This window comes from Telmatherina bonti (genome assembly GCF_933228915.1).
Source record: "Telmatherina bonti genome assembly, chromosome: 8".
NCBI classification, from domain to species: domain Eukaryota; kingdom Metazoa; phylum Chordata; class Actinopteri; order Atheriniformes; family Telmatherinidae; genus Telmatherina; species Telmatherina bonti.
Window position 1 is genome coordinate 39,282,491 of NC_136626.1, and position 16,149 is coordinate 39,298,639.

At 42.0% G+C, this 16,149-nt stretch overlaps 1 protein-coding gene across 5 annotated transcripts in view; it reads right to left on the reverse strand.

Annotated features, from left to right (window-relative positions):
- podn (podocan) overlaps window positions 1-14,499 on the reverse strand; it is a 78,783-nt gene extending 64,284 nt beyond the window's left edge. For 3 of the 5 annotated variants that reach the window (XM_079245392.1, XM_079245389.1, XM_079245393.1), the window contains exons 1-7: window positions 14,439-14,499; window positions 13,771-13,833; window positions 10,514-10,807; window positions 10,336-10,429; window positions 7,176-7,240; window positions 5,115-5,224; window positions 4,876-5,032 (exon numbers count right to left, since the gene is read on the reverse strand). In XM_079245392.1, coding sequence (XP_079101518.1) covers window positions 4,876-5,032; window positions 5,115-5,224; window positions 7,176-7,240; window positions 10,336-10,429; window positions 10,514-10,786 — 699 coding nt within the window. In that variant the 5' untranslated portion in view covers window positions 10,787-10,807; window positions 13,771-13,833; window positions 14,439-14,499. The remainder of the gene's footprint in view (window positions 1-4,875; window positions 5,033-5,114; window positions 5,225-7,175; window positions 7,241-10,335; window positions 10,430-10,513; window positions 10,808-13,770; window positions 13,834-14,438) is intronic. The other 2 variants (XM_079245390.1, XM_079245391.1) reach the window with 2 other exon arrangements.
- Between the last annotated feature and the right edge of the window lie 1,650 nt (window positions 14,500-16,149).

Below are 16,149 nucleotides of genomic sequence, written 5' to 3' on the forward strand. Positions count from 1 at the left end.
GAATGAGAGATTCTCATGGTGATGTGGTGGAACAGGAGATTCTCATCATGGAGAGGTGGAATGGGAGATTCTCGTCATGATGAGGTTGAACAAGAGATTCTCATCATGATGAGGTGGAACAAGAGATTCTCATCATGATGAGGTGGAACGGGAGATTCTCGTCATGATGAGGTTGAACAAGAGATTCTCATCATGATGAGGTGGAACAAGAGATTCTCATCATGATGAGGTGGAACAAGAGATTCTCATCATGATGAGGTGGAACGGGAGATTCTCATGGTGATGAGGGGGAACCGGAGATTCTCATCATGATGAGGTGGAACGGGAGATTCTCATGGTGATGAGGTGGAACGGGAGATTCTCATCATGATGAGGTGGAATGGGAGATTCTCATAATGATGAGGTGGAACGGGAGATTCTCATCATGATGAGGTGGAACGGGAGATTCTCATGGTGATGAGGTGGAACGGAAGGTTCTCATGGTGATGAGGTGGAACGGGAGATTCTCATCAAAATGAGGTGGAACGGGAGATTCTCATGGTGATGAGGTGGAACGGGAGATTCTCATCATGATGAGGTGGAATAAGAGATTCTCATGGTGATGTGGTGGAACAGGAGATTCTCATCATGGTGAGGTGGAATGGGAGATTCTCGTCATGATGAGGTTGAACAAGAGATTCTCATCATGATGAGGTGGAACGGGAAATTCTCATGGTGATGAGGTGGAACGGGAGATTCTCATGGTGATGAGGTGGAACGGGAGATTCTCATCATGATGAGGTGGAACGGGAGATTCTCATGGTGATGTGGTGGAATGGGAGATTCTCATGGTGATGAGGTGGAACAGGAGATTCTCGTCATGGTGAGGTGGAAAGGGAGATTCTCATGGTGATGTGGTGGAATGGGAGATTCTCATGGTGATGAGGTGGAACGGTAGATTCTCATCATGGTGATGAGGTGGAACGGAAGATTCTCATGATGATGAGGTGGAATGAGAGATTCTCATCATGATGAGGTGGAATGGGAGATTCTCATCATGATGAGGTGGAACGGGAGATTCTCATCATGGTGATGAGGTGGAACGGGAGATTCTCATCATGGTGATGAGGTGGAACGGAAGATTCTCATTGTGATGAGGTGGAACGGGAGATTCTCATGGTGATGAGGTGGAACAGGAGATTCTCATCATGGTGATGAGGTGGAATGGGAGATTCTCATGGTGATGAGGTGGAACAGGAGATTCTCATCATGGTGATGAGGTGGAATGGGAGATCCTCATGGTGATGTGGTGGAACGGGAGATTCTCATGGTGATGAGGTGGAACGGGAGATTCTCATCATGATGAGGTGGAACGGGAGATTCTCATCGTGATGAGGTGGAATGGGAGATTCTCATGGTGATGAGGTTGAACGGGAGATTCTCATCATGATATGGTGGAACGGGAGATTCTCATGGTGATGAGGTGGAACGGGAGATTCTCATGGTGATGAGGTGGAACGGAAGATTCTCATGGTGATGAGGTGGAACGGGAGATTCTCATGGTGATGAGGTGGAACGGAAGGTTCTCATGGTGATGAGGTGGAACGGGAGATTCTCATCAAAATGAGGTGGAACGGGAGATTCTCATGGTGATGAGGTGGAACGGGAGATTCTCATCATGATGAGGTGGAACGGGAGATTCTCATGGTGATGAGGTGGAACCGGAGATTCTCATCATGATGAGGTGGAATAAGAGATTCTCATGGTGATGTGGTGGAACAGGAGATTCTCATCATGGTGAGGTGGAATGGGAGATTCTCGTCATGATGAGGTTGAACAAGAGATTCTCATCATGATGAGGTGGAACGGGAAATTCTCATGGTGATGAGGTGGAACGGGAGATTCTCATGGTGATGAGGTGGAACGGGAGATTCTCATCATGATGAGGTGGAACGGGAGATTCTCATGGTGATGTGGTGGAATGGGAGATTCTCATGGTGATGAGGTGGAACAGGAGATTCTCGTCATGGTGAGGTGGAAAGGGAGATTCTCATGGTGATGTGGTGGAATGGGAGATTCTCATGGTGATGAGGTGGAACGGTAGATTCTCATCATGGTGATGAGGTGGAACGGAAGATTCTCATGATGATGAGGTGGAATGAGAGATTCTCATCATGATGAGGTGGAATGGGAGATTCTCATCATGATGAGGTGGAACGGGAGATTCTCATCATGGTGATGAGGTGGAACGGGAGATTCTCATCATGGTGATGAGGTGGAACGGAAGATTCTCATTGTGATGAGGTGGAACGGGAGATTCTCATGGTGATGAGGTGGAACAGGAGATTCTCATCATGGTGATGAGGTGGAATGGGAGATTCTCATGGTGATGAGGTGGAACAGGAGATTCTCATCATGGTGATGAGGTGGAATGGGAGATCCTCATGGTGATGTGGTGGAACGGGAGATTCTCATGGTGATGAGGTGGAACGGGAGATTCTCATCGTGATGAGGTGGAATGGGAGATTCTCATGGTGATGAGGTTGAACGGGAGATTCTCATCATGATATGGTGGAACGGGAGATTCTCATGGTGATGAGGTGGAACGGGAGATTCTCATGGTGATGAGGTGGAACGGAAGATTCTCATGGTGATGAGGTGGAACGGGAGATTCTCATGGTGATGAGGTGGAACGGGAGATTCTCATCATGGTGAGGGGGAACGGGAGATTCTCATCGTGATGAGGTGGAATGGGAGATTCTCATGGTGATGAGGTTGAACGGGAGATTCTCATCATGATATGGTGGAACGGGAGATTCTCATGGTGATGAGGGGGAACCGGAGATTCTCATCATGATGAGGTGGAACGGGAGATTCTCATGGTGATGAGGTGGAACCGGAGATTCTCATCATGGTGATGTGGTGTAACGGGAGATTCTCATGGTGATGAGGTGGAACGGGAGATTCTCATGGTGATGAGGTGGAACAGGAAATTCCCATCATGGTGGTGAGGTGGAACGGGAGATTCTCATGGTGATGAGGTGGAACGGCAGATTCTCATCATGGTGGTGAGGTGGAACGGGAGATTTTCATGGCGATGAGGTGGAATGGTAGATTCTCATCATGGTGGTGAGGTGGAATGGGAGATTCTCATGGTGATGAGATGGAACGGGAGATTCTCATCATCATGTTGAGGTGGAACGGGAGATTCTCATCATGATGAGGTGGAACGGGAGATTCTCATAGTGATGTGGTGGAATGGGAGATTCTCATAGTGATGAGGTGGAACGGGAGATTCTCATCATCATGTTGAGGTGGAACGGGAGATTCTCATCATGATGAGGTGGAACGGGAGATTCTCATGGTGATGAGGTGGAACGGCAGATTCTCATCATGGTGATGAGGTGGAATGGGAGATTCTCATGGTGATGAGGTGGAACAGGAGATTCTCATGGTGATGAGGTGGAACGGGAGATTCTCATGGTGATGAGGTGGAACGGGAGATTCTCATGGTGATGAGGTGGAACGGGAGATTCTCATGGTGATGAGGTGGAACGGGAGATTCTCATCATGATGTAGTGGAACGGGAGATACTTATGATGATGAGGTGGAACGGGAGATTCTCATGGTGATGAGGTGAAACGGGAGATTTCTCATGGTGATGAGGTGGAACGGGAGATTCTCATGGTGATGAGGTGGAACGGGAGATTCTCATCATGATGAGGTGGAACGGGAGATTCTCATGGTGATGAGGTGGAACGAGAGATCCTCATCATCATGGTGAGATGGAACGGGAGATTCTCATCTTGATGAGGTGGGACAAGAGATTCTCATCATGATGAGGTGGAACGGGAGATTCTCATGGTGATGAGGTGGAACAAGAGATTCTGATGGTGATGAGGTGGAACGGGAGATTCTGATGGTGATGAGGTGGAACGGGAGATTCTCATGGTGATGAGGTGGAACTGGAGATTCTCATGGTGATGAGGTGGAACTAGAGATTCTCATGGTGATGAGGTGGAATGGGAGATTCTCATCATGATGAGGTGGAAAGGGAGATTCTCATCATGATGAGGTGGAACGGCAGATTCTTATCATGATGAGGTGGAACGGGAGATTCTCATTGTGATGAGGTGGAACGGGAGATTCTCATGGTGATGAGGTGGAACGGGAGATTCTCATGGTGATGAGCTGGAACGGGAGATTCTCATCATGGTGATGAGGTGGAACGGGAGATTCTCATCATGGTGATGAGGTGGAACGGGAGATTCTCATGGTGATGAGGTGGAACGGGAGATTCTCATGGTGATGAGGTGGAACGGGAGATTCTCATCATGGTGATGAGGTGGAACGGGAGATTCTCATCATGGTGATGAGGTGGAACGGGAGATTCTCATCATGATGAGGTGGAACGGGAGATTCTCATTATGATGAGGTGGAACGGGAGATTCTCATCATGGTGATGAGGTGGAACGGGAGATTCTCATCATGGTGATGAGGTGGAACTAGAGATTCTCATGGTGATGAGGTGGAACGGGAGATTCTCATCATGATGAGGTGGAACGGGAGATTCTCATGGTGATGAGGTGGAACCGGAGATTCTCATGGTGATGAGGTGGAACGGGAGATTCTCATGGTGATGAGGTGGAACGGGAGATTCTCATCATGATGTGCAACAACTGTGTGATGATTATGGAAAATATAGAGCAAAATTTCTGAAGAACGTCTCCACCTTGTTGAACATTTCACACCAAAAATTAAAAAGGCAATCTAACCCAGCTCTAGGAGGTGGACCTGATAGAGTGGATGGGGAGTGTATACATATGAAATTTAAATTCAGCAAAAGGTTTTCCAGTTTCTTCGACTCCAAACAGAATTCAGTGATGAGGATGAGACCTTAAGATGAAGACGGTAAAGACTGGAGGGCAGGTTGCTGGGGACAACCCGTAGGAAGTTACTGGACATCGTGAGGATTTCCAGGTTGTCAGATGCATTGAACATGTGATCAGGAAGCCCTGCATCAATCAGCTTGTTGTTATGGAGATACACAGACCTGGGAGTCATGACCATGGGAAATTCATTAATGAATCTCATTCATAGCACCAGACAAAATGTAAAGAAACACACATTCCTACCTTAGTTTTGGTTTCTGACCAAATGTGTATGGAAAGATCCTAGTGAGCTGATTGGCAGCAAAATCCGCACTCACCAAAGACTGTGGTAGAACCTTCGGTGCTGTGGTGAGCTAAAAACATGCAAAGACATGTTAGAGGACATTTTTTACAAATATTGGTGCCAGTGATGTAAAGAGCTTTTTAATATTTTCAACATGATGGATGTTTTATTCTTTTAATTGTCCACATGCAGAAAAGCTATGATTGTTTTATTGAAAATGATTTATTTTAAATCAATAGTCAGAAAAAAATGTCCCTATTACAAACATGCCAAAAAAGTCTCTAGATGAGGTACCAGACAAAGCATAACTAAGCAGACTAAGCAGACCCACTTAACAGCTCCCCTTTGGAGCTGAGTTTGCCTTGCTCGGATAGAAGTCACCAGGACCCTCCCTTCAGTAGCACAGCTCCAGAGCTGCTGGGCAAGGTTCATTGGTTCCAGCAAGATATGGCAGGACTCACCTTGACCTACAGTTTGAGCAGGTGTGGGCATATTCATGTCCCCAGGTTGGTGTCCGTATGTTTGGGTTAACCCCCATCGGACGAGAGGTAACCTCCCTTTTCCTTCAGGTGGGAGGACAGTTTCTGACTGCTGTTTGGGCCCAAACGGGTTGTGAGGGAACATCTGCTGAAGTCTCTTGTCATAAAAAGCCTTTAACTCCCACTTCCGGCAGAGCTTCCTCCAATGTCCCAGTTGAAAGGATGGGGGTCTGAGTGGACTGAGTCTGAGTGGACTATGTTCTCCGCCTCCATTATTGAAGCAGCCGACCAGAGCTGTGTGCCATATGGCACCTACTAAGGCCAGTCGGACACCACTCCTTCTTGTTTAGTAGATGTTTCCATCAGGACCTTCTGGATTAAGTAGACATGTTCAGCACCAACTCTGTTTGGGTTTGACGGTGTGTATTCATGCTGAAAATGTGATGTTTCCTGTTTCCAAGCCACTATTAACCAGAATATGACATCACAGGAGAGTGAGAGGGTATATTGACCCGCCATCTTTAAAACCCAATTGCTGCTACTGTGGACAACAATGTTGGGGAGTGTCAGCATCACACTGGCTTTGTTTGCTTCCTGCTCTCGGAGAGGACAGATGCTTTTTCTCTCCCTCCTGTTTCCACTCTGACCTGCTGCTTCTTTGTATTGTCAATCTATCTATCTGAGCCTCTTTCTCCATTTCCTTCCGAATTTAAATCATAGATCTGGTCAGCTGGTCTCTCAACGCAACTTATAAAATCTTTTTTCCCCGAAGAACGGGCAAAGGGGAGCCCGCAGGTCCCGACGGAGTGCATGCTGCTTGATACGTGATGAAGGTCATGTGCCTGTTGCTTCTTTCTGTGGAGGATTTCTCCACAATTGGATTTATGAGAACCGTGTTTCTGCTGTTTGGTGTGTGCAGTTTCCTGGTGTGTCACAAATTTTGGAAGATCTGTGATGGACTATGCCGAGCAACTAGCACTCGAACTCATGCATGACAAGCACTAGACCACGACTGGATACCAGTCTTGCCCAACCTGGCAGGCTTGTTGTGGTTCTGGAGCTCATTCGTAGCTGGAAACATCATGGAGAAGCTGTTGCTCGGTTTTGGCGGACCCGATTCGGCTGTTTCGGAGTCCGACTGAGACCACTAAGGACTCAAAGCTGAGCCAAACAAAGCTTAGCTTGACCCAAAACAAAGTTATTATGTGAATCTGGCTCCCTGAGTGGCCTTGGGCAGGCTGGTTATCATGTTTCCTGAAATGTGCTGTCTGGCTCGTCCTTGTGAAGGCACAAATCTCTCCATCCTCCGTATATCGCTTTTTGTCTCAAAAACGTCAGTAACGTTTCAGCTTTGACCAACTGGCACCACTCCATTGGAAGTGATTAGAAACATAACTTCTTGGCAGGAGACCACCACCTCACAGGGCGGGGTATCTGACTCACTCCATTAGTATAGAGAAAAGCAGAAACTAGCTTCAGTGTTTGAGTGTGGCAGCAGGACAAGCATTTATATCTCTGATGTATGACTCAAATCAGACTCACCTGATTATTTGCCAAGTATAAATAAGCCAGTTGTTCAAGCATCTCAAAGCCTTCCTCTTCAAGACCTGAATTAGGAAAAGACAACAGGTTAGACCATAAGTCAAGAGAGGAATACATCTGATTTCACATCTGCACATCATGTTTTAATAATCTCACTGGATATCAATAAATGAATCAAAATGTTTGGAAAGGTTGTGTTCAAGGTACCTGCTAATGTTACAAAGCCAAAGTCCTGATGTGGGCTCACAGAGCCCACCACTGACCCAAAAAGTGGAAATTCTGCTAATTTATCATAAGCATTCTGATTGCAGCCTTGCTGTTAGCTGGAACAGAACAGTCTCAAAAAATCACTTTAAGTACATTAATTGTCATTTGTACAAATTTTAAATCCTTTTCATATCAAGATACATTACCCTGCCCTGTTAGGATCATCTTTTACCTGTACCATGTGATGGCTACAACCAAACATAAAAATGCATGCAGTGCATGCAACACAATAACTTGGTTTGAAATAACTGCACTGTAAAATCTAACAGGTTGGCTGTACTCAAAGCATGTCTCCAAACTTGCTGCATCAATTATGTCAAGTTTTCATTAACTTGACTAAGTTTAATTAACTGGAATGATGTGAGTTTGTATTTTAGGACTACTGAGTTCAGTCCCACAGCTGCAGCCCTGCAAGTCTTGCTGCTACAACACAACTAACTCAAATTAATAAGTTATTGTGCAGTACTTCACAGCCTGTTGGATCCAATTCAATTAATGTCTCCAAATGCAGCAAGAAGTTGGTGTGGATGTGGCCTAAACTGATGTTCCTAAACGCAACAGGAAGATGGCATTACTTCAGTTTATGATGTTCCTGAATGCTGAAGTTGGTGTGGATGTGGTTTTTGTTAAAATAATGTCAAACCAGTGACCTCTCTAACAAATAACTGGTTTTAAACATTTGCAATTTTGCACAACATTAGAGTTGTGCAATATCGCAGAAAATGTAATTTTGTGATATCACGCAGGTCAGGTGCAGTGATGTCATTTAACTTTGACTTTAGTTTGTCTAATACTACACATTAGTGTGTTGAGTTGTGTTACTTGACACAACTCAACACGTGTAGTATACACACACACACACAGACACACACGCAGTGCAGCTTTACTACTTTTTGTTTTTGTAACCGGTCGTCTTGGTACTCTTGGGTTTCCATTGACAGGCAGTTGAAGTCATGCTTCCGCATTGAGAATTTGGCGCAATCTATAAAAATAAAAAACAAACAGTTCCACAATGAAAATCTGCTGGGTGCGGGCGTAGCGGGACGTGAGGGCTTTGGGGCGTCTTTTGTGTGTGCCGTATTTCTGGTTCCCTTTGTTGTAGGATGCCAGCTGTTGTAGAAAAGTCTCTCACATGGTACAAGGTATGGTGTTAATTTTATTGCATTTATTTTATTTATTTTGTTGTAATGTTTGATTTAATTCTTAAACGTTTTTTTTTTTGGGGTGTTTTTCCATGAGGTGGTTGACTAGTGTGGGGAGGGTTATTCATCCATAAGGGTAACAATATAAAAAGGTAATCTGGATATCAGCCATTTATAATTTTTTTTTGTTGTTTTTTTTCCTTATTTCTGTTTTTCTGCTTTTAAGACGCAGCCACATTATTACTTCTGTTTTGTCCTTTTAATTTTCTTGTTTGCATTTAGTTTCCTTATTTCTGAGAGTATCATTTGTTTGCTCTGGAGTTTGTTTTAAAGATTTTATGGGGCATTTCCAGAGATTGCCTCCAGCTGTCTCAGCCTAGGATTCCGGTAGTCAGGACTTCACCATGCTTGTGGTCTGGCGGGTTCACTGTATTGCATCTTGTATTTATTTGTTTTGGGGAGTGACACTTTATATTTCAGTTGCATGTGTTTTTTGTATTTTGTCCCGTGGGCCCTGGTGAGGAGAGGGGGCCTGACGCTAACAAATTAAATACTTGTGCCCACAGCTGTGGCCCTCTTCTAGTGGATAACTCTGGATCTTTTTTTCTTATGTTTAACAGATGCATTTTATTCTTATTTGTTGATAAGTTTCCAATTTTAATGTTTGTTTACTGTATTGGTAAATAAGACTCTTTGCTTGATCAGGGGACTTGCTGCCTGTGCTTATTATGTCACCATGTGTTTCCCTGCTACATTTTCCACTCTTCCCCTCTGCTCTCTCTCTCTCCCTCCAGTCCGGTCCGCCAGTCGTAAGCAGAAATGGAAATAAAACATATTTATGAAATAAAGAATAAAATGTAATAATCGAGGGGTCCTCATGTCCAAAAGACTTTGCTTGGGAGAGTAAATCCTCTCCCAACACAGCAACCAGACCATCATTCTGCTGTCATGATGCTACACAGGACATGTTATAAAAAAAAAAAAAAAATCAATCAAATGAATTAGTGACAAACTTAGAATCTTTCAGGTCTTATTTCAGACGTACAATCTGGCAGATAAACAGATATTGTTCTTATTCTTCTCAATGACAAGCAGGTGCTTACTGTAAATGTGAAGACTATCCGGTGAGGAAGTGACCCGGTTTGTAAAATCAAATCTTCTTGTTATTCTCCAGTTTTTGGGGTTTTTTTTTGCTTTTTTATCTTTGCTTTGTGGCAGTTCCAGATCTGCCACTTTCAGCTGATTCAGATGTATTTGACCAATGCACATACACTCCAGAAAACTGGTGAAACTGCATGTTCTTTACAAAATAACACAAGAAACCTCTCTACAGCTGGGATGTCACCATTATTCTATTACACGATTAATCACTGTATTAAACACCATGATTAATAATCCTAAACATCCTGAATATCCTGACATGTAGGATCATGTGTGAACCATGTGATCAGATCAGAAAGGTAATCCACACGTGTGTGCTGTGGCTTCCGTGTTTTCATGGGAAAGTTTAACAATCATCCTTCTGGGACTCCTCTGCTTCACGGTGTTTATATGAACGATGCCTCACTATTTATTCTGCACACAGTAGAGGAGATTTACATGGAATAAAGCTTTACTTTGATGTTTTATTATGTTGTGTCATTATTTGACAATAATGATAGTAGGAAGTCTGGAATGAGGACGTCCCGCCTCTAGTTTGCGATGCCTTTGAGAAGTTGGTTGATGCTTAGTGTTTACATGGTTTTGTTTACCGTCGGTGGTGAGCCAGTTGTTCTGAAGGTTTAGAGTCTCCAGCTGGTGCAGATGGGAGATGTGCTCCACTGTTATTTCCTCGATTTTGTTGTTCTACCATGAGGGAACAGAACATCCAGTAAATACAATAAGTCCTGAACATATTGATTATCCTATTGAAATCCTGTTTCTATTGACCTGAAGAGAGAGTTGCCGGGTCCTGTTGGAGAGCTTGGTGGGGAATTCTGTGAGGTCGATTCCTGCACAGTCCACAGCCCCCTCTGTTGTACAGCTGCACTCAGGTGGACATCCAGTCCGCTCAAATTTCACTTCCACAGTTACCATATCAGGCTTTCTCAATACCTCTTCCTCCTCCTCTTCCTCTGGTTCTGGAGTCTGGCAGTGCACCAGCACCCAGGCCAGGACCAACACAATAAGGACCTGAAGGATGGAGCATTTAGGAAAGTCCATGTCCACCGCTGGGCTGTCCTGCTGCACAAACACAACAATTTTCTTTCTTACTGACTTTTCTGTTTTGTTTTTTTATGTCAGAAATAATTGTTCATATTATATTCTCCAGAAATTGAAATATAAATAATGAAATGTGCTGGGAAACACTTAAAAAAAAAAAAAAAAAAAAAAAAAAAAAAAAACATACATTCATTTTTTACCACAAAATAGAATAATTAGAAAAACAAATAATGATCCCATTGTGAATTAACAAAACCATTTATCATTCAATATTAAATTCATATCAAATTTAGTGAATTAGTAGAAATTATATTAATAGATATTAATCCCAATAATATAGAAAGTAAAGAACAAATAGTTACCTCCTGATATCTAGAAGCTGTTTGGAATTAGCAAAAACAAATATGATTTAAGATTTCATTTTGAGAAACCACCTGTGTTCCTGTAGTGGATGTAAAACTTTTAATCATTGTCCTGAAAAGATTAAAAAGTGTGATTCACTTAAATACATTTAACAGATCATTGTATTAGTCTTAATGCTGATGGATGTTAAATTAAGATGCACGAAATACCTCCATCTTATCTGAAATGGGCATAAATGCTTTATTCACTTCTTTGTGAAACATAAAGGTCATTTCTCTTTTCCTTATGTTATTTTCCTTTTCTTGTAAAAAAAAAAAAAAAAAAAAGATAAAAGTACTTGAACATTTTGCTTCAGCAACTTGCTTTATTTTATTATTACATCATTTATTGAGAAAGCCCTTCCCAACAGATAAAACATCACTAAAACATACTTCATCAAAGCCAACACAGAAAATACATGGTACCAATAAACAACACATAATTGACAAATAACCATAATTATGAAGGAAGATATGCAAAAAATGAATAAATAAAGCAAACTATTGCTGCCCTCTGAGGCTCTTATTTAGTTTTATTCACTATTTGAGGTTTAATTAGGTTTAACTGAACAAGGTTTTTGGAAAATGCGTTCTGTTTTTACATCCAGAATAAATTAAATGTGAAATATTTGAAGCATTTTACTGAACTCTTGTTGAAGTAAGTTTGATGAAAGCAGGTCCTCTGTTTATGCTGGCTTTTTCTTCACCAGTGAATGAGTAAAACAGACCTCTAAGAACTGCATCCAGGATCATGGTGAAACATCAAACCTTTACATCGTAAAAGCTGTTTTCCTTTCCTTTTCTTTTATTGAAATTGAGATATAGAACCTAGGGAGGTTATTGTAAGAGAAAACCACATCCAGTTTTGTAGCTGCCAGAAGGACACAGAGTTTGGCTGTAAAGTATCTGATGGATCTACATTTCAGGAAAACAAGACCAACATCTGCTGTATTTGTTTTAAGTAGTTGTAAAAACGAAAAAGCTCTTTATGTAGGTACTGTCCACTGAATCTATAGACCTTATCTTCCTCTACAGAACCCGACTGGTTACAGGTTCTCCAAATTTTCATACAGTCAAACTAACAAGCTTCCCTGCTATTCTCATGTTAAAATGAAATTTGTACTCAAGCTAAGTCAGCACTAAAATCATCTTTGAGCATCTTTAAAGTTTGTTTTCAGCTCCTTCAACTTTTAAACTGAGTCAAATACACTAACTGAAAACTAAATATGACCCGGTTTCCCCACATTGGTTTAAAACTAATCTAGTGCTAGCATAGAACTAGTTAGCACTGCTACATAACTTTATGCTGACATCAGGTAGACGGCCTTTAACAGACAGTTGTACCTGCACAAAGACTAAATCTTTTGAGTGTCTTTGTAAAATACTCACTAAATTATGAAAGTACTTTAAAATTTACTTCAATCTGGTGTAGTGATACTGCTTCTCTGTGCAGATTTGCAAAGATGTTTCAGTCTCCTGATCAGAGGTGTAGAAAGTAAAAGTAGCAAGTAGAGATGAAAAGTAGAAGTAGAAGTAGAAGTAGAAGTGGAACGTAGAGATAGAAAGTAGAAGTAGAAAGTATAGATGACAAGAACAAGTAGAAAGGAGTAGAAAGTAGAGATAGAATGTAGAAGTAGAAAGTAGAGATAAAAAGTAGAAGTAGAAGTAGAACGTAGAGATAGAAAGTAGAAGTAGAAAGTATAGATGACAAGAACAAGTAGAAAGGAGAAGTAGAAAGTAGAGATAGAATGTAGAAGTAGAAAGTAGAGATAAAAAGTAGAAGTAGAAAGTAGAGGTGAAAAGTAGAAGTAGAAGTAGAAGTGGAACGTAGAGATAGAAAGTAGAAGTAGAAAGTATAGATGACAAGAACAAGTAGAAAGTAGAAGTAGAAAGTAGAGATAAAAAGTAGAAGTAGAAAGTAGAGATGAAAAGTAGAAGTAGAAAGTAGAGATAGAATGTAGAAGTAGAATGTAGAGAGTGAATGATATCTTCAGAGAAAGAAACTCAGAGAAAGATTAGATTAGATTTATTAGATTAGATCAGATTGATTTGATTTGATTTGATTTGATTTGATTTGATTTGATTAGATTAGATTTATTAGATCAGATTTTATTTGATTAGATTAGATTAGATTAGATTAGATTAGATTAGATTAGATTTGATTTGATTTGATTTGATTTGATTTGATTTGATTAGCTTGATCAGGGAGAGAGGAAGGTAGAGTGATAGAAGAGAAAGGAGAAGAGCAAAAGTAATCTGATGGATGATGAGGAAATAAAAAAACAAGGGAAAATTCTTCATTTGAGTTTATTTCCATCAGAACTTATTTACTGTGTAGTAAATGATGTTCGCCATGTTTACTGACTGAATGCATGTAAAAGCTGTGGCATGATGACACAACTGACTCCAGTTAAACCCTGGCCTGTCGTTGATCTTAGAAAGAGGGAAGATATATATATTTAGATCTCTGAGGGTAGAATGAACATTTTCACTGAACTTCCTGGAGTAAAAGACTCAGAGGAAAATGGCTGTAAGTGGCAGAGCCCTGCCCTCTGGTGGGTTTTTATCTATGATCTTACATACCAGGATGCAACCACAGACAACTGCTTCTGTGTCGGGAACTTCAGTCCTCAGCAACTGCAAAAACTAATGTGAGAAGACAATATAAGCTTCTTCCACAATGGCAAGAAGTGTTGTATTTCCAAGCATTTCACACACAAACACGAACAACAACCAGTCAGAGCTGCAGCTATCTGCCCAATAAATACACAAACATGACTTCTGGAAGCACAAGGTTTTCTCTTCACCTAATGCATCAGTGAAGCCAGGTGAAAAGTAAATTGTCCAACCGTATTGACAAATACAACCAGAAGGAACACAGAGCATGCCTCACAAACAAAGACAAACATAAAAAGCCACCTATGGATTCCTTCCAGCACAAGCGCTGCAGGAAATACTATTTTTAACATGCACTCAAGTTCAGGCAAACACAGACCATCCACGGCAGAAGTAAAACGGTCAGAGCATCAGCTGAAGTTCTCTACAACAACATGTTACACCATCATCTACAGGCTGGAATTAAAGCTATCTTTATACGCAGAAGGTTTGTGCTGGTTTCACTAGATCATCACACATGGATGAACGACGTCGACACTTCAAGCTCAGCTCCAGGAAGCACAGGAGGCAGCTATCAAACAAGCAGCGGTAAAGATGTTCAGAAAACAACATTCTGGTCTACTGATGTACTTTACCCCCTTAGAAGTACATCAGCTGACGTCCAGTCCACACACAGGCTGTCCCATAGCAGGCGAAGCGTCCGAAGCCCCAGCAGATCCCCTGCAGATGTCTGGCAGAGGTAGGAGAGGGAGGAGAGGCAGGGAAAGGGAGTGACCGGGGAGGCTGACCTGACTCTGAGCCAAACATTCTTTTCTTTTTTCTCACATTCTCCCCCAGTTTGGTTGTTTTTCGTCTTCTCTGCATGTAGCTTGTCTTTCTAGTTCAGTTTCTGTGGATTCCACTGAAATGTCCCAGACCTCAGCTGTTTCAACACAGATTTAAATGATCCTGTAGAATTAGCATCAGAGGTATTTGGTTGGGATTAAAAGGCAGGAAATCGATTAAGAACTAACAGGATGCTCAAATGCAGTCCTGCTTCTTAAAGCAGGTGAAACTACACACATTTCAGCCGCACACCCAGTTTCTGCTGAGAAGCAGAAATGAGTCGTAGATGTGGAGAACATCAGCCGTCCAGGAGGCAGCGACAGGATGTGAGTCAATGTCCCATCAGGCGCGAGTGTGTGAACAGCTGCTGTGTCTGAGAGGCACACACTTCACCACAAGTCTTTTTCTGATCCACTCCAAGGAAATATATCTGCTTCATTTGTTTAACTGCTCTCAAAGCTTCTAATGAAAAGGCTTGTTTCTGAAAAGAGTGAAGCATTATTTCTCATGGTTCTGAGATGAAATCAGACCTTATGATCAGATGCTGATAACCTGAGTCATTCAAACACATCAGCTACAAAATAAAGCAACTTTACTGAAGTTTAAGAGAAATTGAGTTCTGTTCAGTGACAGATTCAGCGACTCGGGACACCAGGAACTTCTTCCACCTTTTTATTTATTCTGTTAAGCTTCCAACAGGAGGAGACATATGACCTGAGAACATAGAATAAATAAGTATGACAAGATATGCAACAATAATTTTTCTGTCCTTGTTCACAGCCTCTTTGCCTCCTGCAGCTCCCTCAGAAACATCTCTGGAGGCAGACTAACCCCCCCAATCCTGCAGCTCTGTACTAGAATGCACTTAAATCAAGGCCCTACTGCATACATTCAAGACCCCTTCAGGTCATCTGCCTCCATCCACCTGACTGTTACCTCCAGCCATGAGGAGAGCACCGAAGTGCTCCTCAGCTCTGGAATCCTCTCCCACCAGACATCAACTATCTTCTTTTAAAGGAATCCAGACAAATTCACTTGTTGCAGAAATCATCCTCTCTGTAGTCCCACTTTTATTTTTATTTATTTCCTCCAGGAGAAAAATTCTCATTTTAAAAACCTTTTATTTATGGATGTCTTTCATGACACGCTAAATCTCCTCGCATAAACAGAATCAAATACAATCAGTTAAAGGTGATTAAAAAAAGGGAGATTTTAAACTGGACATATAGAAAATGATGGAGTCAAATTCAGTCATTACATTTTGTTTCCGAAACTTTAAAATCCTGCAGTCAAAGACAGGCTGCATCAGCCCTGTGGAAGTGTTAGAAGGCTGAAAACTTAGACTGCAGCTAAAATGTGTTTCAGTCTTTCCAACATGCTGCTGTCAGCCTGAGAGCAGAAAACAGCCCATAGCCTCCATTTCCCTCCCAAAATGTGGACCATTCTTTTCTTATTAGTCATCATAATATTGGGCCATCTGTTTTCCCCGTAGAGCTGGTTTGGTGGCTGCTTGTGTTTTTT